The following is a 21,522-nucleotide window of genomic DNA, read 5'->3' as shown; positions in this document are numbered from 1 at the left end:
TGAATGAGAAAAAACACAATTCCACTTATGTTTTTGATGAGGAGACAACATTACACTGTAGATCAGAAAATGTCATAATATTGGCCCCTTAATTGTAAAAGTAAAAACCTTGTATTGAAATAAACTGAATTTTTCCTGTGTGTGAAAGCTCACATTCATAATAATCTTAATACCTGTCTTTTGTCTTATAGATGCCAAAGTAGCAAAACCAGAGGTGAACCTCATGTCTCTGTTAACCTCATACGATGGTATATCAGACTTCCATCGAGACGTCGAGGAGAAAGAGGAAGTGAAAGACACAAAAGAAGCGCCAACATTACCAAGGACAAACAGCCTCGAAGATCTGGGCATCAAGGTAGAAAATACATTACTAGGAGATTTTAAAATAAACATTAAAAACTTAAAAAGAAAATGTTTACATGTATTACTACAATTCCATAAATTTTGATTTTAAAAAGATTTCAAAGTAACTAAACTAATATAAACTAGTAAAACTCTATGACAATATTTCATCTTCCTACATCTTTACTTTAATGAACAACACTATCAACTGAAATGGCAATATTTCAGAAATGTTTTACTTGCAAATAACATTGTGGGCCTCCATGTGACACTAACTCAGCATAACATGAAAAATGTTATTTTGTGTTTAATTTTATCGTTGTATCATTTTGAAAAAGTAGTACATATTTTAGTATATATTTTATCAATACCTTGCATCTCTGGATGATAATTTGCCTTTGACACAAATAAAATTTTAACAACAACTTGCTTCCAGGATGCTGCCTCCTCATCGGGTTCATCAGAAAAGATCAAAGATGAAAAATCAAAAGAAAAACCAGAGGAGAAAAAGAAATGGGCGATTCCTGTCAACATCAGCTCTCCGTGTGACGACTTCTATAAGCGCATCCCAAACCCAGCTTTTAAGGTAATACCTGCATTTAAAGCAGGCGTATTATGAATGTTTGAGTAAATATACAAAAGAATGATTCAAAACAGTTCACAACAACTTCACAAACCTGATATGATGTGCAGTAGTTTCATTAGTAGGATGCAGAATGATTGTCTTTTGATGGCCCTCTGAAGGAGGAGTGACTTAGTGTAGAGAACAAGTGGAGCGAGCGTCAAAAACGAAAGTGATACTTAAACTTAATTCGCTGTTTTCGGCGAATATAGCATTTTCAAAACAATAAAGGGTAACATGGTGATATAAATATGTTATGTATTAGCAGTTAATACCCCATAAAGTATCTTCTCTAAACAACTATTTTACTAAGAAACCTTATTTTAAAGCACATTACGTTTCTGTTCTTATCTGTTTAGTTATTTTTTTTGTTTGTTTTGTATTTTGAACAGGACGCCCATGAACAAGACAATCTAAGTGCTGTATAAATAAAAAATAAATAAACAAATGACCACTCCCACTATTATCACTTACTGTACCACTCCCATAGAGTTATATAAGCCTCTGTCCCTTTTGTGAAATGTTGACAACTGAACAAAACCTGTAGTATTGTTAATGTTTATCGTTGGTTTTCAGTGGCCGTTTGAGTTGGACGTGTTCCAGAAACAGGCCATCCTCAGACTGGAGGCTCATGACTCTGTTTTCGTGGCTGCTCACACTTCAGCAGGAAAAACAGTGGTCGCTGAGTACGCCATTGCTCTGTCGCAGAAGCACATGACCAGGTACTTCAATTAGTAGACTGTGATGATGTCATACTCTCAGATGTGGGGCAAGAGACAGTTTTTCCGATTGATTACATTGTACTTTGAAATACATGAAAGGTAAATGCACAAATGTTGAAATAATTTCTATCAGTGACTATAACTCAATGTATCACAACAATAATCTGCATTTTAACAAAATTCATTTTAGCTGCCCCCCATCTGCATTAAATGTATATAATATTGAATGTTGTGATGTCTCCTGAAACCCAGCAATACAACTCAATTAAAATCAGTGTGTCTCCAGTCAGAAAGGAAAATGTGTTGGTTTAAATTAGCCTTTCCATAATAATGTAGTGTTCTAGTGTAAGTAAACACACCAAATTTCTTTTTGTTGTTTATTTTCTAAACATACCGGATACCGGAGGCAGTAACCCATGCCAAAACAAGAGAAAAACAACACAGTCAACTCACTAGTCTCCAAAACAGACCAGGAACTGACCAATAAAACCTTCACATCAACTTGTCGGCATATAAACCAAATGTCACGTACAGAAGCAGTTCCTTTAACAAAACATAAACAGTCACAAGAACAACAAAAGGGTCAACTCTGAACTAAACACAAAATATCAGATCATTACAATCATTTATCATGTCATTGTTCTTTCTTATTTTCATTTTTCCCCATATGAGAGGTCTTTAAGGATGTGTTCATCTTATCCTTGTTTGGTCCTGGTTTGAGCCCAGTTTAGTCCTGAATGCTAGACCTGGTTCTGAAATTGGAATTGTAACACCAAATCAAATGTATTATTCATTGCATAAGCTAATTTTTATCTATCTCTTGCTTTTCATAGAACAATCTACACCTCACCAATCAAGGCCTTGTCCAATCAGAAGTTCAGAGACTTTAAAACCACTTTTGGAGATGTGGGGCTCCTCACAGGGGACGTACAGCTCAGCCCTGAGTCGTCCTGTCTCATCATGACCACAGAGATCCTGAGGTAAAACTCATACTGTTAAAATACTAAAATAATGCTTGACCCTGTTTAAGCTCTGTATTATTTATTACCATTTACTGTCTATCGTTTGTCAGGTCTATGCTGTACAACGGCTCAGAGGTGATCAGGGACCTGGAGTGGGTCATATTTGATGAAGTTCACTACATCAATGATGCTGAGGTCTGGTTTCAGATTTGTATTTATTTATGTATTTATTCATTTATTAATTTATTCATTCATTCATGTAAAGGTTCTCTCTGTAACTTTTCTTGTGAGGAGTCCAGTGTGTGCTTCTCTCCATGGAGATGTTATTGCTTTGCCTGCAATTTTCCACAGTATGGCATTAGACTGTAAGAAATTGGCTTACGTAGCATTTTGTTGTTATTACAGGTGTTTTCATTGCTCAAAAGTACATTGAAAATATTCATTTGTCTCCATGAAGATAGAGACATTTAAATCCATACTGTGGAACATTCTTTATCAAAGTAAAATTTCCCAGTGGACACAACCAGAAAAGTTCTGTAGTGCATTGTAAAATATTTTGTTTATGCTCATGTTATGCTTTTTTTTAACATGACTTTTGTTTTGTTCAGAGAGGTGTGGTCTGGGAGGAGGTGTTGATTATGCTTCCAGATCACGTCAGCATAATTCTCCTCAGTGCCACTGTCCCAAACGCTCTGGAGTTTAGTGAGTGGATCGGGTAAGTGCTCATAACTGCCCCTAGTGGTTTCATAAGTTACAGGTCCTATATTACGCAAAATTGACTCTTGTGAGCTTGAAACCATGTTATAATGTCATTACCTCACCAAAAACATACCTGAAGTTGTGTTTTGTTTCATTCACACATGTTTGAGTAACACTTTATTATTCTGTCTACATCTCCAAAGCCCAAAATTCTCTGTTCCACCTTGTGATGTTATGTAGTGTTAGTTTTCAAGTTAACGTCTACATTTGACCTTTTGCTTAGTAGAGATGGACAATTCCAGCGCTGAAATCATCTAAATGATTCTGGTGAAGTTGTATGTAGGTTAAAAACACAGTGGAGCACTTCCTGTATTACCACATGACATCATAAGGTGGAACAGAGTGTTTTATTTTTGCATATTTAGTTTTTCTCTCAGAGTTTGTGTGTTAAACATGTGTGAATGAAACAGGTATGTTTTTGATGAGAACATTATAGCATAAACCAGAAAAGAGCATAATTCTTCTTAAATTAAATTCTTATGAAAGGACTCATAAGAATAGTATATAACAAACTTATCTATGCTGTACAGATGCAGGGTGTGCTTAAATCTAGGAAATTGATGCTTGCAACTGTATTAGGGTTCATACTATAGAGTCTGACCACTTTGAGGCACTGTAGTTTGAGTTTTAGCTCTCTGCTGGTTCTTTTGCAAATTAAAAGACCAACAAGAGAAGTTGGGACTTCCAGTGAAAAGACTAAAACCTTTACTCAAATAAGAATAATGCTACTTCAAATAATACTACTGAAGTGAATGAAAGTGCTTATTACCATGATGAAACTGTAGTACCCATCCCTGCTTAAACATTCCCCCTTTGTTTCTGTCCCAGTCGAATAAAGAAGAGACACATTTACGTGATCAGCACTTTGAAGAGACCGGTGCCTCTGGAGCATTATCTGTACACAGGAAACAGCACCAAGACCCAGAAGGAGCTGTTTCTGCTGCTGGACGCCACCGGCAACTTCCTCACCAAAGGGTACGGGGAATTTCCATGACTTATTTATAGCAGTTTTGTTTATCAGATGAGTTTCTTGTACTTTCATCACACATGTTTTCCCCTGAGTCGATTGAGGCACATCTTTTTTTTTATATTCAAAACTGAACCCTTATTACTTGAACATTTAACTCGGGCACAATGCTAATGGGGGCACTGCTGTGTCTGAAGCTCTTGTACTTAATTTAGACTTTAATCTGAGCTTTGTTTGAACACAATCTGAGCATAAAGAACTGACTTAGTTAGAAATACACCAGGAGTACTGATTTTTTTCTTGTCAGTGTTTGCTAGTGTGTGCTTTGTATCATCATGGTAACTGCTGACTATTCCCTCATAGATATACATGTAGAACACCTCCAGCGTGATGTCACTGCAAAATATCAATAATTGAGACCACCTCTCACTTCTCTTTCTTCACTTCACTGTTTGCTTGTTTAGGTCGTTATTGGTGATTGAACATTTGTTGTTGTTGATGGTTTGAATTGAATTGAAGATTGAATGTTGTTGAATTTGTTGGTTGGTTTTTTTTGGGGGTTTTTTTTCAGATATTATGCAGCAGTTGAGGCCAAAAAGGAGCGCACCAGTAAACACGCCCAGTCATTTGGCACCAAAGGCACAAATCAGAGCACTACAGCCAGTCAGGTAGAGGATAATTATAGTTAATTCTTTAAATTCAGTCTCATAGTTTTGTCCTGGTTTGGTTATGTAGACTTTGTTCTGTTCTAGTCCAGGTTTAGGTCCCGGTATTGTAACAGTTTAGTCCTGATTTTCAGTGCAAGTGAACACACCCATAATTACCGGTAATTACTTTTCTGTCTTTCTTTCTCCATCTCTCCCTACCCCTTCTTCCCTCTCTTTTTCTCTCTCTCTTTTTCTTACCCCAGGACCGGTCAGTGTGGCTGACCCTGCTTCACTTCCTGTCCCAAAGGCAGCAGACTCCGGTTGTGGCCTTCACGTTCTCCAGGACGCGCTGTGATGAGAACGCTCGCTCTCTTGAGTCCATGGACCTCACCACCTCCATCGAAAAGGCTGAGATTCACTCGTTTTTCCAGAAAAGTTTGAGCCGACTGCGAGGAGGAGACAGACAGCTGCCCCAGGTCATTTTAGTTAGACAGATTTGTTCTTCTTTTTCTTAAAGCTCCAAAAAATGACTTAATTAAATGCATTTTTTTTTGGATGCTTGATGACACTAAAAAATGCAGGAAAAAGCATGTGTCCTTAGTGGGCTTGCATTTCCACAGAAGTAGTCGTCACTTAGCCTGGAGAAGGGCTTCCACCTGCTCCAAGGAAATGTTATTTTAGTAATAATATTCCACAGTATGGCATAAACTTTATCTATGTCAATGAAGAATGTTCCGTAGTGTGGTTTTAACATTCTATTTCCATGGAATCATGCAGGTGATGTGCCACATGCAGAAAGTTACACAATGCTGTTTTATGTCTTGTTATATTATTTTAGTAGGTCACAAAAGTACAAAATAACAGTCAAATAAAAAGTTTTTGCTCTGTGGTTGTTGCTCAGATCCTGCTGATGAGGGGCCTGTTGAAGAGAGGCATCGCGGTGCATCACAGTGGGATCCTGCCCATTCTGAAGGAGGTGATCGAAATGCTGTTCTCCAGAGGCCTGGTGAAGGTACAGCCACACTGCAGGGCCACAGTGTTTATTTAGTTTTCCTATCAAAACAGAATCATATGACAAATGCCAGAATTCTGTACATGAAACATTACAGTAACAAAAATGACAAATCAACCACACCGATATAGGATTTTACAGAGTGGATTTGTTAAACAGCCATACACAAATATAACAAATATATTTCACTTCACTTTTTATGTTAATTCTAATATATGTTAAACCATAAAACCATTGAGACATTCACACTTTAAGTGTTGAATATAATGATGATGTAGCACTGGACTTTTTTTCCCATGCATGTGGGAAAAATATACCCTCCCACATATATGGCATAGAAGAGACTTTCATCCCCACTCTCTGTCTGATTACAGTATTTAAAGAGGGGGTGTTATGCAATTATTATTATTTTTTTTTACCTTTCTAGCATGTTATAATGTTGTTCCCTCATCAAAAACATGCCTGAAGAGGTTTTAGTCACCATGCATGTTCCAGTAATTTTGTGATCTCTCCTGGGCCCTTAGTTATTATAATTATTAATATGTGGTTTTCCGGCAAATACACCATTTTCAAAACAATAAAAGGTAACATGGCGATCTAAATATGTTATGTGTTAGCAATTAATACCCCATAGAAGTAAAATACCTCCTCTTTAAATGATATGCAAACTTCATAATCTGATGCAAATAATTTTGCTGTTTACATTTAATTTTAACAGTTTTATTACTTAAAAAACGCATAATAATCTTATTTTGAGTGAGTATGTAACCGCAGACACTGTTATTTAACCTGGTGTCATGTCTGTGCAGGTGCTTTTTGCCACAGAGACGTTTGCGATGGGAGTGAATATGCCTGCCAGGACTGTGGTGTTTGACAGCATCCGGAAACACGACGGGACGGGATTCAGGAACCTGCTCCCCGGTGCTGCCTCTGTCTCCTCTTTCTGTCACTCCCTCTCAAACTTAATCTGACATTTTATTTTAGCTTATTATTTCAGACTCAGAGCTGTTCTGCCTTCTCTGCCCTTACATAATGAAACATTTATGTGGCCCCAGTGACACTACCTCTTCCAGGATTTTCAACAGAGTGGGGGATTTGGTGAACACATAGCTTGTAAAAAAGAGGCCAGTCCAATATCAAAACATTGCAGATTTGTGAAAACTCATTGGTGTGTAAACTAGGCCCTAGGGTGGAATGAGGGGTTGTTAGGTGGCTAGATAGTTTTTTATTTTTGTTACAAGATCTAGGCTGAAAATGCTTACTTAAAACCTCACCTCTTGATAGTTAGTATAGTGCGTTGGCAGTGGTATTTTTCTATTTGTCATCAAAATCCCACAGTATATATGATGTGAATTAATTTCAGATCTCTGATCTGACAATAAAGTATTATCTATTTCTATTTGTCATCAAAATCCCACAGTATATATGATGTGAATTAATTTCAGATCTCTGATCTGACAATAAAGTATTATCTAATCTAATCTAATTTATATTTAATAACATTGCTGTTTTTGTGGAAACATTTTGTTTTCCAGAATGTCATATGTTAACTTTGTTGTGTTGTAAATTAAGTTACAGTGGCAATCAAGTAAGCCTGATGCCCTTCTTCTAATACTTTCCCATATCTGTTTCGTTATTCCAGGTGAATATATTCAAATGGCCGGGCGAGCAGGAAGAAGAGGTTTGGACGCCACAGGGACAGTCATCATTTTGTGCAAAGTTGGAGTTCATGAAATGTCTGACCTCCACGTCATGATGCTGGTTAGTTCTGTAATTTTGTTCTTACTAATCTGCAAGTTTGAAATGAATACATTATATATTATGCTTTTTATTATAGTAACAAGATTATGAAGTTATAATAGCTACAAAAATATGTCCCATTGAATTTTCTCAAGCAAAGTCTGGTTATCTCACATTTAATTATACAGTTGAGTGGGTTATTTGAACTCGCTTTGCTCTGAGGAGATAAGCTCTGGGCTCTTAGGCAGAAATAAATCAATTTTCATGAACTTGAAGCTTTTACAGTTTTGCCAGTTGAGGGTTTTTATGCATAATATTAAATGCATTGTGAGTTTCAAAAATATTTGCTCTTTTGAATGCATTTGATAATGAACTGTAGACTTCATGATGAGGCGTAATAGGGATTTAATATGGCAAGCACAACTCAAGTAATGCAACTCAGGTCTCTAGAGCAACATAACATTTGTATTTAGATTGGTGGTGAATAGTAGCACACTGAAACTAGTTTAAAGGTCCTATATTACGCAAAATTGACTCTTGTGATCTTTAAACCATGTTATAATGCTGTTACCTCCTCAAAAACATACTTGTGTTGTTGTTTCATTCACACTTGTTTGAGTAACAATAATTATTAGTCTGTCTACACCTCCAAAGGTCAAAATGCCCCACTTTGTGATGTCATGAAGTGGTAGTTTTCAAATTAACAGCTAAATTTTACCTTTAGTTTAATAGAGATTGGAAATTCCAACGCTGAAATCATCCAAATGATTCTAGTGAAACTGTACGGAGTTTAAAAACGCGGTAGGGCACTTCCTGTATTACCACATGACATCACAAGGTGGAACAGGTTGATTTCTGTTTGAGAGAAGAACTAAATATGCAGGATTTGTTTGTTAAAAATGTGTGAATGAAACAAAACAGAACTCCAGATCTGTTTTCTGAGGTAACAACATAGATCAGAAAATAGTGTAATATTTGAGTTTGTGGTCTGTGGTAGAAATAATGTTAAAACTGTCAAAATGAAATTCCTGAAATTGAAAGAAGTCTGCATAAATCAAAAAGTTGCAAAAGTGGCTTAATTCTTGAGAGGACATTTATCAGTATAGTTAATATAAGGATATTGTTTTTTCCTATAATCAGTGAAGATTATTTTTTTAAATACAGCTTCACCCATAGTTACATTGAACCCTGCTTTCCATCGGATTTCAGCTAATTCTATATTGTGAATATTGTGACAGAAATGAATCAATATTTAATATACAATTATGAACATATGCAAATTTCTCTTGTTGGATTTCGTCGCAGGGTAAGCCGACAATGCTCCAGTCTCAGTTCAGACTGACCTACACTATGATCTTGAACCTGCTGCGAGTCGAAGCGCTCAGAGTCACAGACATGATGAGGAGGAGCTTCTCTGAGAGCCACCGAGACACACAGGTATCGTTGTTGTTGTTGCTGTTAATTTATTTTATTTATTTATTTTTACATTTTTTATTTATCTTTATTATGTTTTTTATGTTCCTATATTTTTCTTTCACCTCTGTATACTACCATCAAAAGGGGGGTTCAGGAAAATGAGGTGGGAGGTGTGGGGTTTGAAGGGGAAAAAAAATTTAAGGAAGTAAACAAACTGTAACTTGTATAAGTGTAAATTTTATCAACACTTGATTAAATCTCAGGATTTGTTTGCAGTGGTCCAAAAATATTCCTCACTTTCCAAACTGTTTAAAATGAAATAGTTCTGTTTTTTGTTTTTTTTCTCTATGCAGTGAAGGGCATCACAAGATAAAAACAAGTATTTGAGTCTGGTTTATATCATTAAAACTGGGATGTGGGGAGGCTATCTTTTAATCTAAAAGTTTTTAATATATGTGCTAGGCGAGTGAGAGCCGGATCCGTGAGCTGAAGCAGATCCTGTCCTCTCTGCCTCCACTGGACACTGAGGGACAACTCTCTGATCTCCTGGCGTACTACCACACCATGACAGAGCTCAGGACCACTACGGAGGCTGTGCAGGTACAAAAGACACCAGAGAGATGAACTGCAAAGATGCAATGAAACGTACCTTTTTCAAATATATGAAGTTATATTATGCCAACACTCCTCCATACATGTTATTGTGCTGCCTCTTTACCATAGACTGTATATATTAATGGACATAGCTAACCTGCTAGCCAGCGCGTTCCAAATAAGAAGTGATCATGGGTGTTCTTCCATCGACTCAGCTCCAATTCACTTTACATTAGAAAACTGTCACCCCTCTCTCAGTAACTGCTGCTGTCAAGCTCGTTATTTTGCTGTTAAAATGTTCATATCAGCCCACTCTACATGATTTTTTATTTCACCATTTTGTCCATATCTCAAGATATGATCATTAATAAGAGCAAAAGATTAAGTTTAAATCTGTCAACTGGACAAATCGTGCTATGGATCAGACCTGGACAACTGAGGGAGTACACAGACAATATTAATAAGGGACAAATCAGCTGCCTTCTTTCCCCAAGGTCACTCCCACTAGCATAAGCAACAGGTTTGATTGACACTATTGCTAAGTGCCTATCCCCTGCCAAACCAGTGGTGCGGGCGGGAAGGGGTGTTACCTTCAACAGCTTTGCTCCGGATTGGCTTTTTGGTTGCTATGATACTCGCGGTCGGAATTCCTATTATGGAACTTGGCTCCAAATTGGCTGGAGCTGAAAACTATGGGTGACGTTGCACTCACTTAGTCCACTTCTTTATACAGTCTATGGTCCTTACCTTATTTACATTTACATTTGCATTAGTTTATTTTTAACATTATGCTAAGCTATTATTTTATACAACTACAGAAAGCCGTCCTGGAGTCAGTGAACGGGCTCAAAGCTCTGTCTGTCGGTCGAGTCGTGGTCGTCAACAACTCACAACACCTCAACGCTTTAGGAGTCATCCTACAGGTGAGAGATATTCATTACATTTCTAGTCTATTCTTGCACAAACGCCATATCAAAATTGGGACTAAACTTACCCTCGAGTAAACCAAAACAAGAATATCAATTTATATATGTTATTTATATATGAAAGTCTGTTTATAGTCCAAAAAAACTTGATTTTTAAGTCAGTAATACATATTTTTAGTAATCGATGAGTCACTGTTTGTTTAGTTGTTGCAGCCCTATTGTGATTTCAATATTTGATATATGTAGTATATGGCAATCAATTAACCATTTTTGTTCTAATACTGTCCCATATCTGTTTTGACTAGAACAGGACTAAACCATGTCTATATCAGCACTAGGTCCAAACCAGGACAAATGTGATTATTTTATACTCCCAGCTTGGGGACAAGCAAAGTTTTCTCTATTGATTACATTGGACTTTGCCATAAAATATCCAAAAGAGAAATGCACATATTTTTAACCTGATAATTTATATGATTGGCTAGACCTCAGAACTCACTGTATTACTCTCAGTTTTTTAAAAATATAAATAATTTCTGCCCCCATCTTATCTGTGTTAAACAATATTGGCCTATAAAATGTTGCGATGTAATCTTAAACCCAACAATGACCCAGTGCCATAGACCAGGTCCCAAATATTTCACACAGGTACCACCAAAGAAAAGATTTCACTTTCTGAGTACCACCAGATCTAAAAAAGAATTGAATCTATAATAGGACTTTTCCAGGTCTAATCATGGGCTAAACCTGGTCTAAAGCTGGACTACATGGTCTAATTTTTATATAGTGCTTTTCCACTTTCAAAGCACTCAAAGCGCTTTACATCAAGAAACCACTCACCTATTTACACACACATTCATACACCTGTGTACACAGACACTGAGGGCAAGGTGGGTTAAATGTCTGACCCAAGGACACAACAGCAGCATTCATGTGTGCGAGCTAGAATTCTAAAGCAGGACTAATGAGTGGTTAAAATGAAGTCTAATTTAGGCAAACACACAGACTGAAGAGCTGTCCATGCACCACCTGAAGGAGCTCGCGTACGTTGAGAAACACTGACAGACCACTTTATTATATTATAAATGTCCTCTGCCTTCACAGCTGACTCATCTCCATCTCCACTTCACTTTCTTCATTTTATGTTTGATATATTTCCTTGTTTCTTGTCTCCAGGTCTCCAGTGACTCAGTGAATCGCACCTTCACGGCTCTGATCATCTGTGAAAAAGGGAACGAGGAGGGAGGCGGAAAAAACAACAGCGATGCGTTTCCTCATCTGTTCAACACTGCGCTGTTCATCCCTGAAGGTCAGACTGGCACTAAACTCACTGGAATTCACTCAGGGAGTCTTATGTATTTGTCCTTGAAAACCAGGGAAGAGAGACTGTGGTCGGTGTAGAGATAATGCAGTAGTAGTAGTTTCTTTGTTCAGGCTGAATGTGATATAGGGCTGAACGGTTTGGGAAAAATGTCAAATTGCTTTTTTTGTTTTACTTCTGTGGGGTATTAATTGCTAACGCATAACATATTTAGATCACCATGTTACCTTTTATTGTATTTAATAAATGTTTTTTGGAAAGTAGCATCATTTGGTGTAGGGGGTTTGGCTGATTTTCAAAACCCAAGTACTGTTGACCGAAAAAGTTGGATCAGTGCTTGACATAAAAATGTAATATACATACCTTTGTATCACTGTAGTTGACCAGTTCATTTTCTTTACTTTTACAGCTAGTTCATAAGTCACGTGTGTTGTTTCCTCAGGTCCCTGCAGTCACACGGTGCAGAAGCTGAAGCTGCAGGACATTTCTGCGATCACAGTGAAAACTCTCAAAGTGATTCCCGACAGAATCATCGACAACTACAACAAAAGACAGCAGCCCCGATTCAAGTGAGACAACATGATGCTTAGATATAACACACGACCAAACATTTGGATGCACTTTTTCATTTGTTTTTCTTCTTTATTTCCTAATTATTTACATTGTAGATCCTCACTGAAGGCATCAAAACTATGAATGGACACATATGGGAGTTTTTTTGGGGTTTTTTAAGTAGCCACCCTTTGCTTTGATCACTACGTTGCACTTTTCATCATTTCTTGACCGTGTCGTGGCACAGCTATGAAGTGAAAGTGCAGCACTGTCGATAAAGCAAAGGGTGGCTACTTTGAGGATTTGAATATGAAATATTTAAAAAATAGTTGCGTTTTTGTTTTTGTTTTTTTTCCCCTTTTCTACATGATTCCATATATCTTCCATATATTTGATGTCCTCTGTGTGTATATAAAATGTGGAAAGTGGAAAACTTCAAATATTTTTTAAAAGATGTGTATCCAAACCTTTGACTGGTTGTGTACAGAGTATACAAAATAGACGGAGATGCGTGCAATTAATTACTTGCTTCAGCATTCAAAAAATAATAATATAAACTGTGAATAAGGACATGCATTAAGTTAAATAAAAATAGATTTTGATATAGACATATACAGTAACATTAGACAATTCTATGGCATTAGATTAAAACTTAACTTATCTTGGCCAGTTTTTTCCCCAAATGTAATTACATTGTTGGTTCTAACAAATGAGTGAATGAAATGGATAGTCACAAGATTAACAGTGTGTATGAGTGATTTAAGTGAATATATAAAGTAGGACAGCTTTGAAGATTGAAAATAAAATAATAATGATACACCAGACACTTCACTGTTGAATAGTTTTGTTTCAGCGACTGCACATTCGTTGCACTTGTCGCCTTTTTAGATGTAATAAGGAAAAATGCTTTGTTTTTTCTTCATAACTCCAGACAATATCTCTAGTTTTCATCTGAAGAGCATATGTTTAGCTCTCATTTATTATATATTACATACTTAAAATCAGAACTTTGATGATAAAATGACATTACTTTTTCTTGTTTCAGACACCATTTTGAGGACTTGTGGCCTTTCAAAAGATGTAGTTTTGTACAATTGTAGTTTAATTGTTAAAAAATTTAAATCACTTGAAAGTTTAACAGGTCCATATTTATTACAACTACCCATTAATCATATTGAGTATAAGATCATGTTGTGCTTTATGTCTCTATCAATATCAGGAACGACCCTCCCGGACAGGCAATCTCCACGGCAACCCAGGAGCTTCTGCGATTGGCCGAGGCGAACCCGGGGGGAGTGACTTCTCTGGACCCTGTGAACGACCTACAGCTGAAGAGTGTGGAGGTGGTGGAAGGATCAATGAGGCTCAGGCTGCTCCAGGACGCTCTGAGGGACTTCAACTGCATCCACTCGCCCACATTCGCTGAACAGGTGAGGCTAATTTAAAACATGCATAAGAAGTAAAATCCTCCAGGTAAGACAGTGCTGACCAAACCTAGCTCATGATCTGAAGCTCAAGATCTGAAACTCGCCCACTGCTCCTGACTGGGTCATTGAAGGATGGGTCAAATGCAGAGGACACATTTCCCAACAGGGACAATAAAGTAAATCTTACACTTAGGGAGTTATGGACAAGTTGAGATGCCCATACCATTTTATTATAATTCCAATATATGTGTTACTCCGTATGTAAGGAAAAATCAGGAATAAATCAGGACTCTTCCAGAGCTGAGACCGCATGAGTAATAAACCAGATCTAGGACTAGATCAGGCCCAGAGTTTAACCACAATTAGTCCTACTTAAGAGGTATAGAGCACTGACTGTTCATCAGTTTCAAAGTGATAAAAAAGTAGTGCTGTTGTAGAGCAGGTCGATGCGTCACCTTTAATGAATGTGCCAGATAAAATGGGTACAGGTGCGCTCTGAACATCTGCGCTGTATTTCCACACAGAGCACAGCAGTGCACATGCGAGACACACACAGAAGACCATCGCCAGAGAGTTTTCAGATCAGGAGTGATCATGTTGACAGTGTGGATGAATAGAAAGTGAAACCAGGAAGGGCTCCTCATGTTGTAAAATCAAGGCAGACTTTACAGCGCTGCACGTGGCACAGGCCGTCTGCACTATCTGCTCCATCCAAACTGTGTCCAAACGTAAACTGTGCTTCAGGGAGACTATTTCTCAGTGGAGCTACACATGACATGCAGGTGCCATTAACGCTTGAACATGTCCACCATGGAATGTAGGCTACAGGCTCACGACACTGTGGACTGTACAGGCAATTAGTCATTTAATTAGAAAAAATATTGATAAGAAAATAATCGTTTATTACAGCTCAGCACTGTTGCCATAGCAATATTCTAAACAAATGATTAATGGTGAAAAATACTCCAAATGGCGCCTATAAACAGGAAACTGAAACCCAAGAACATAAGTGATAATAAATTCACTACATTACATTACATGTGTGATGTGGTTAAAATATCTCTCAAGTAAAATTCTCAACATTTGGCAGTGTGACTGTGTGACAAGAACATTTGACAATTCAAAATCAGCTTTTTTGTCCCTTCATTTTTATTTTTCATACTGTAAAACCTTGAAGTGAATGTGAACCAATCTTCTCTTTTAAGCTGTCAGACTCCAGCCAAAGCTTCATGTTTTATGTATGCTGCCTGTCTAACTGCTCTGGGGAGACTTGAAGATAGATGTTATTGCATTATGCAAACAGAAAAACTAAATATTTACAAAAAATTACCGGTAATTTATTTCAAAATATGTACTGACTTTCATATTTTTGGTTTCTTGGTCTTGGGTCTTTGGTTTTAATGTGTTCTGGTTCCTTTTTTTCATATTTTGAAAAAAGACATTTCTATGTACAAAATCACTTAACTACTGGAACACAAAATTAGACCTATGCATTTTGGATAAAATTTTATTTTTTCTTGTGAAAAACAAGTAAATATGACCAGAGGAAAATTAGAAGAATCAAAGCTATTTAAGATAAAAAATAGTACAATTACTTCCTCTAAAGTCTGAACTCTGCTCCAAACCACATGCTGTTACTGACAGAGGATTGGCTGTAGACCTCGTAAAAAGACCAATACTTAAAATTGGATTAATTGCATAACCCTAAATACAAATTAACTACAAACTATCTACAAACCAACTACATCGCTACGAGTCAAAACAACTCCAGTCTGGCTTTACTTGGCGTCGTTCCACCTGGTTCCGTCTCTTAATGCCTGGATACAGAAAGTAATGGCACAGATTTGTTTAAAGGGAGAGTTCTGGTCACAGGGACGTCATTAATGTGCTTGAACATTGAAATGTATAGGAGAACCTATTTGTTTTTGCTATGATCTGTAACTTGGGGACTGCAATATTACTAAGTTGATATCCTCTGTTGTTATCAAAATAATGAATAAATAAAGTATACCAGTTAGTTAAAAAAAAATGTATTAATTAAAAAAAAAAAAAAAACTCAAATCAGATAAAAATTCTCAGAAGATTGTCCAGTCTATGGCACAAGGTCACAGATACAGTGAGCTCTTTATTTTTGAAATGGAGTCAGTTTGAAGTTCGGAGCTTACATGCCATTTTATTACCAATTGATTTGTGTTTTTTGTTCTAGTTTTCTCGAGTTAAAGAGCGGATGAGCGTCCAAGAGGAGCTGGACAAACTGCTGTTCCTGGTTTCAGATCAGTCCCTGACGCTGCTGCCTGAATATCACCAACGAATCAAGGTTTGAAATATTGTTAGGCTGTCAATCAACCAATTAATCAGTCACAGGTTTATTTAGCACAGGACTTGCTTGTCTCCATGGTGATACATAAGTCTAATGTCATACTGAGAAACATTCTATCCAAAATACGCCACCTGCTTGTCTCCTTCCTCCAGAAATGTTAAATAATGCACCTTTAACAACACAAGCTTTGTTCAATCAGGTACTCAAATGCATAAACCATAAAAAAATAAAACAACTCTACATGTTGCTCTAGTTGCCACGGTAACACGTTAGCTTCTGTTGCTATGAACAGGCTTAAAATGTTATAATTTTGAGAGTTTTATGTTTTATTTTATGGTGTAAATTGAGATAAGGCTGTAGGGGACAAATTACATCTGCCAACATGTTAAATGTCCCAAAACATTTCCCGAACCTTCGAATCTATATCTGAACTAGTTTAACACTGCATGGCAATATCTTAATTAAACTTACTTTAAAAATAGTTTGTTATTTTTGTATTAATTACCTCACTTTTTAAGGTCGTGCTGTTTTTTCAGATAATCTTTTACTCAAATCCAAATTGCACCTGTCGCACTCCACATTCATAAAACACTGTGTATTCATGAGCCTTATTGTCAAATATGGAAATCCTGAATCCTCATTTTGTCACAGTCTTTTGTGCAAAATTCAAAGCAGCAAATCTATTAAACATGAAACAGCATGTTGATTATGAAAGTTTATAAAATCGTTTGATTTAAAATGCTCCAATTGTGAATTTCTATCTTATCCTCTCCTGTTAATTAGGGGATTGACCCTTATTCAGTCTCTGCTCTTGTCCCTTGAGTGTTGAGTGCTGTTACTCACACCACCAGTTTAATGAGGAGGATGATGACAAGATTTCAGCCATTGACTAGTAATGTACTGTAGTACTATATATACTAATATATATAGTAATCATGACAGGCCTAAAAAAAACAGAATTTTGATCTCATTCCTGTGACATTTTGGTAAAATTGTCATACAGTGATTCACTTATTCTTCTGTTAATGCACCGCTGGACTCAAACACATTTTATCTCACCCCGTGCTCCTATTGGCCGGCCTCTGTAAGATTCTGAGTGTCTGAGTGACTGACAGCTGGATTCAACCAATTCAACCAAAGGAGAGGAACAAAAGTGAATAAAAGATGTTAATAGGTTGTTTTGGGCGAGTATAGCAGTTTCTAAACAAGAAAGGATAACATGGAAATCTACATGTTTTGTTTTAGCAGTTAATACCCCATAGAAGTAAAATACTCCCTATTTAATGAGTAGATGTTATGTTATGGGTGCAGTTTTTCATTGGTCAGGGGTAAATGGACCTTCAATTTGAAATATATAATATACGGCTTATGTTGTATGGTGTCTCCTAATCATGCAATGAAGATTTTCTAAAGCCCTAAGCTTTTCTCTAGGTTGAATTATTGTACTGCTCTGCCTCCACCCTCTATATGTTTCAATATGTGGCAACACCCCTGATTTATGGGTTTCAACTTCCTGTTATATGCAACATTTAGATATTTTTTTTTAGATTCAAAAGATTTATTATTTTGTTTTAAATCTCTAAGGCAACAGACCTAATTTTTCTCATTTTTGTTTCATTCTGAAACCATTGTAAACCTTGTCACACACCCATTATCAATGCCATAACACCTGTACCTTTTATCTGCACCAGGTGCTGCAGTCTCTCCAGTACATAGACAGCAGTGGAGCGGTCCAGTTGAAGGGGCGTGTGGCCTGTCAGATCAGTAGTCATGAGCTGCTCCTCACTGAGCTCCTGTTTGAAAACTCCCTGAGCCCTCTAGCCCCGGAGGAGAGCGCCGCCCTGCTGTCCTGTCTGGTGTTTACACAGAACACACAGGTGGAGCCACATCTCACCAACACGCTCAAAGAGGTGAGACTTGAACATTATATATGAGAGATAAATCATTACGCTTAATATAATAACGTTTAATATAAAAGAATGTAATGATTTTTTTTTTACTTTTTATAAACCTTTGCAATATACACTGTTGTGGAATAAACTGTAGTAGAGAGAGTTGAAGTTAAGAGGCGTGATGCTGGAATTCTAACACAGGACACATGAACCCTCCAGACACTGTGATAGTGTTGTCCTGTCCAGTCTAGTCCAGTCCAGTCTGGCTGTGCTTCCATTGTAGGGAGTATTATACCTCTGGTGATGCAGGCCAAAATAACATGGACTGGGCTGACAGTTGGAGCCCTCAGTACAACACAGACATGTCATTTCTCCATCAGTAATATTTTTATATGCACTGAATAAAATTCAGAATCTGGATAAATGTTTATTTTTATTTTGCATCATTTGTGAGCAGTTACTACTAAGATTGATAAACTTATGTTTATCTTTCAGTATAGCCTGTAGCCACAAACAATACAATAAAACCAGGGTAATGTACTTTTGATGCATCTGCTCAATAGTGAAGGTCATTTTACACATCACACTTACAGGGTTTTATCTGAAATCATGCAGTGTAAGAAATGGAGAACTCCCTTTTCTTTTTTTTTCATTTTAATTTTGAGAAATTTTCAGAATACATACTTTAGAATTTTGTATTTGGCCCTAGATTCTCTACGCCTATATGTATTTAATAGCTTCAGTGTGTAATAAGGCTGCGATCAATGATATCTCATAAAGGTTGTTAAAAACACTGAGATATACACTAATTAAAGGTCCTGTATTACACAAAATTGACTCTTGTGAGCTTTAAGCCATGTTGCAATGTTGTTACCTCCTCAAAAACATACACGGAGTTGTGTTATTTTTTTTTCATTTACACACGTCTGAGTAATTCTTTATTACTAGTCTGTCTACATCTCTAAAGCTCAAAATGCTCTGCTCCACCTTGTGATGTCATGAAGTGGTAGTTTTCGAGTTTCAAATCAACAGCTACTGTTTACCTTTAGTTCAGTAGAGATGGGCAATTTCAGAGCTAAAGTCATCCAAATGATTCTAGTGAAGGTGTATGGAGTTTAAAAACAGAATGGAGCACTTCCTGTATTACAACATGACATCATAAAGTGGAACAGAGTGGTTTCTTTTTGAGGGAAAAACATGTGTGAATGAAACAAAATACAACGGGCCGTTTAAAGTACATATACTAATGTTTTAACTTGTATAATGCATTCAATATAACCACTGCTGAGCTGGTGTGCAGGGTCTCTTATCTAATATAGTGCCCCATGTTTTTATGCTGCTGCCTCGTCCCACTGATGACTCACTCAGTTTGTGTCACAGTGTCGGAGATTTGACGAGAAACATTTTCCCCCAAAGCAAAGGCACAAAGGACACATGACTGGACTCTGACTCACTTATTTACTTCTTCATCTTTGTAACATAAAAATACTGACTTTTAAAGGGTTTATTTTACACCATTTTCTGATCTATATTATAATGTTGTTTCCTCATCAAAAACATACCTGGAGTTGTTTTTTTTTCTTTCATTCTCACATATTTAACACACAAACCCTGTATATTTAGGCTGAGTTCTTCTTCTCAGAACACACTCTGTTCCACCTTGTGATGTCATGTGGTAATACAGGAAGTGCTCCACTGTGTTTTTAAACTCCATACACCTTCACTAGAATCATTTGGATAATCTCAGTCCCTTTCAGCCAAGCTATACTAAACAAAAGATTAAAAAAATATCTGTTAACTTGAGAACTATCGCATCATGAGATCACAAGGTGGAACAGAGCATTTTGAGCTTTGGAGATGTAGACAGACTAAAGGAAAAAAGTCTAAAAACGCAACTCCAGGAATGTTTTTGAGGAACAACATTCTAACATAGCTAAAAGCTCATAGGAGACAATTTTGCATAATATAGGACATTTAAGTCTTAAAACCAATGCTATTGCATAAATACAAACTAGCTAAGATTAATGCCATACTGTGGAACATTTCTGGCAAAGCAATAACATTTCCAAAGTGACAGAGTGGAGCTTTAATGCTAAGACATGCATTAATCAAGACGTTTGTTAGCTTGTAGACAGTATATCATGGCTGGATTGTAAACATTCCCGTTAGTTCCAGTGTGAACTTTAAATTCCTGTGTATTACTTGTGTTTCAGGGCATTGAGCGCGTGCTAGCAGTGGCCAAGCGAATCGGGGAGCTCCAGATGGATTGTGGGATACCGCAGACCGCAGAGGAGTTTGTGGGACAGTTCAAGTTTGGGCTGACAGAGGTGGTGTACTGCTGGGCCAGGGGCATGGTAAGGGTCAAAAACTGCAGTTATTTATGTTCAAAGAAGGCATTTCAGATCTGCCTAAATACATTCAATCTATTTATGCTGTCAAGCTGTATGATAGAGTTTTAACTGGCTTGACAGTTAAAACCCTATCATGCAGCTTGACAAATGTAGACTCAAATAAAAGCATGTTTTTTCAGTTTTTATTGCACAGCAATATAAAGAAAAACAGGTGTCCTTACTCTGAGCAGGCTTGCATCTCCACAAACCTCCTCCTACTTGTTTGTTGGAAATGTTGTTCCTTTGGTTTTAATACTCAACACTATGGCATAACATGTATCTATGTTCTGAAGTATGTTTTTTTTCAGTGGAGTCATGCAGGTGATGTGCCACCTCTATAAGGTTACAGGGTGCTGTTTTAAACTAAAATATACCGGTAGTTCCTCTTTCACTTTCAATGTAACAAAAACGCCATCTAAAAGCTTTATGAATAATTTATCACATTTCATATTCTGTGCTTTGCCACATTCTCACCTCTCCTCCTCCTCCTCCTCCTCCACCTCCTCCTCTTGTCTCCAGCCCTTTGCGGAGATCGCACAACTCACGGACGTCCAGGAGGGGACAGTAGTGCGCTGTATTCAGAGACTGGACGAGGTCCTGAAGGAGGTTCGGCAGGCGGCCCGGATCGTAGGAGACTCGGTTCTGGGCAGTAAAATGGAGCGTGCCTCTTTGGCTATTCGTCGGGATATAGTCTTCACTGCGTCCCTCTACACCCACTGAGCCCTGTGAGAGGTAGGAGAGGGGAGAGGGCTGCCAAACACGGAGGAGGGACAGCAGCAACGTGCCTACAATAGTCATGTTTACATTAAAGAGTGCGAGAATGAACTCTTTTAGCAGGACAAGTGAAGAAAATGAAAGAAGAAAATGAAATCCAGATTGTAATTTATTGTACAGAAATAAAACATTGAAAC

General features: G+C 37.3%; 1 protein-coding gene across 1 annotated transcript in view; it reads left to right on the top strand.

Moving 5' to 3' along the window:
* Positions 1-21,522, top strand: part of skic2 (SKI2 subunit of superkiller complex) — a 25,078-nt gene extending 3,556 nt beyond the window's left edge. The window contains exons 8-29 of the mRNA XM_033975070.2: positions 192-355; positions 779-928; positions 1,541-1,686; positions 2,520-2,666; positions 2,759-2,843; positions 3,257-3,363; positions 4,236-4,382; positions 4,946-5,042; positions 5,285-5,497; positions 5,923-6,033; positions 6,843-6,954; positions 7,676-7,794; positions 9,079-9,210; positions 9,652-9,789; positions 10,602-10,706; positions 11,886-12,018; positions 12,473-12,599; positions 13,802-14,012; positions 16,216-16,326; positions 18,021-18,239; positions 20,435-20,575; positions 21,131-21,522. Of these exons, the coding sequence (XP_033830961.1) occupies positions 192-355; positions 779-928; positions 1,541-1,686; positions 2,520-2,666; positions 2,759-2,843; positions 3,257-3,363; positions 4,236-4,382; positions 4,946-5,042; positions 5,285-5,497; positions 5,923-6,033; positions 6,843-6,954; positions 7,676-7,794; positions 9,079-9,210; positions 9,652-9,789; positions 10,602-10,706; positions 11,886-12,018; positions 12,473-12,599; positions 13,802-14,012; positions 16,216-16,326; positions 18,021-18,239; positions 20,435-20,575; positions 21,131-21,331 (3,116 nt within the window). The 3' untranslated portion in view covers positions 21,332-21,522. The remainder of the gene's footprint in view (positions 1-191; positions 356-778; positions 929-1,540; positions 1,687-2,519; positions 2,667-2,758; positions 2,844-3,256; positions 3,364-4,235; positions 4,383-4,945; positions 5,043-5,284; positions 5,498-5,922; positions 6,034-6,842; positions 6,955-7,675; positions 7,795-9,078; positions 9,211-9,651; positions 9,790-10,601; positions 10,707-11,885; positions 12,019-12,472; positions 12,600-13,801; positions 14,013-16,215; positions 16,327-18,020; positions 18,240-20,434; positions 20,576-21,130) is intronic.

Source organism: Periophthalmus magnuspinnatus, chromosome 11 (genome assembly GCF_009829125.3).
Source record: "Periophthalmus magnuspinnatus isolate fPerMag1 chromosome 11, fPerMag1.2.pri, whole genome shotgun sequence".
In the NCBI taxonomy this organism is placed as follows: Eukaryota; Metazoa; Chordata; class Actinopteri; order Gobiiformes; family Gobiidae; genus Periophthalmus; species Periophthalmus magnuspinnatus.
The sequence above is the reverse complement of the archived record's forward strand: the minus strand, read 5'-3'. Positions and strand labels throughout refer to the sequence as shown.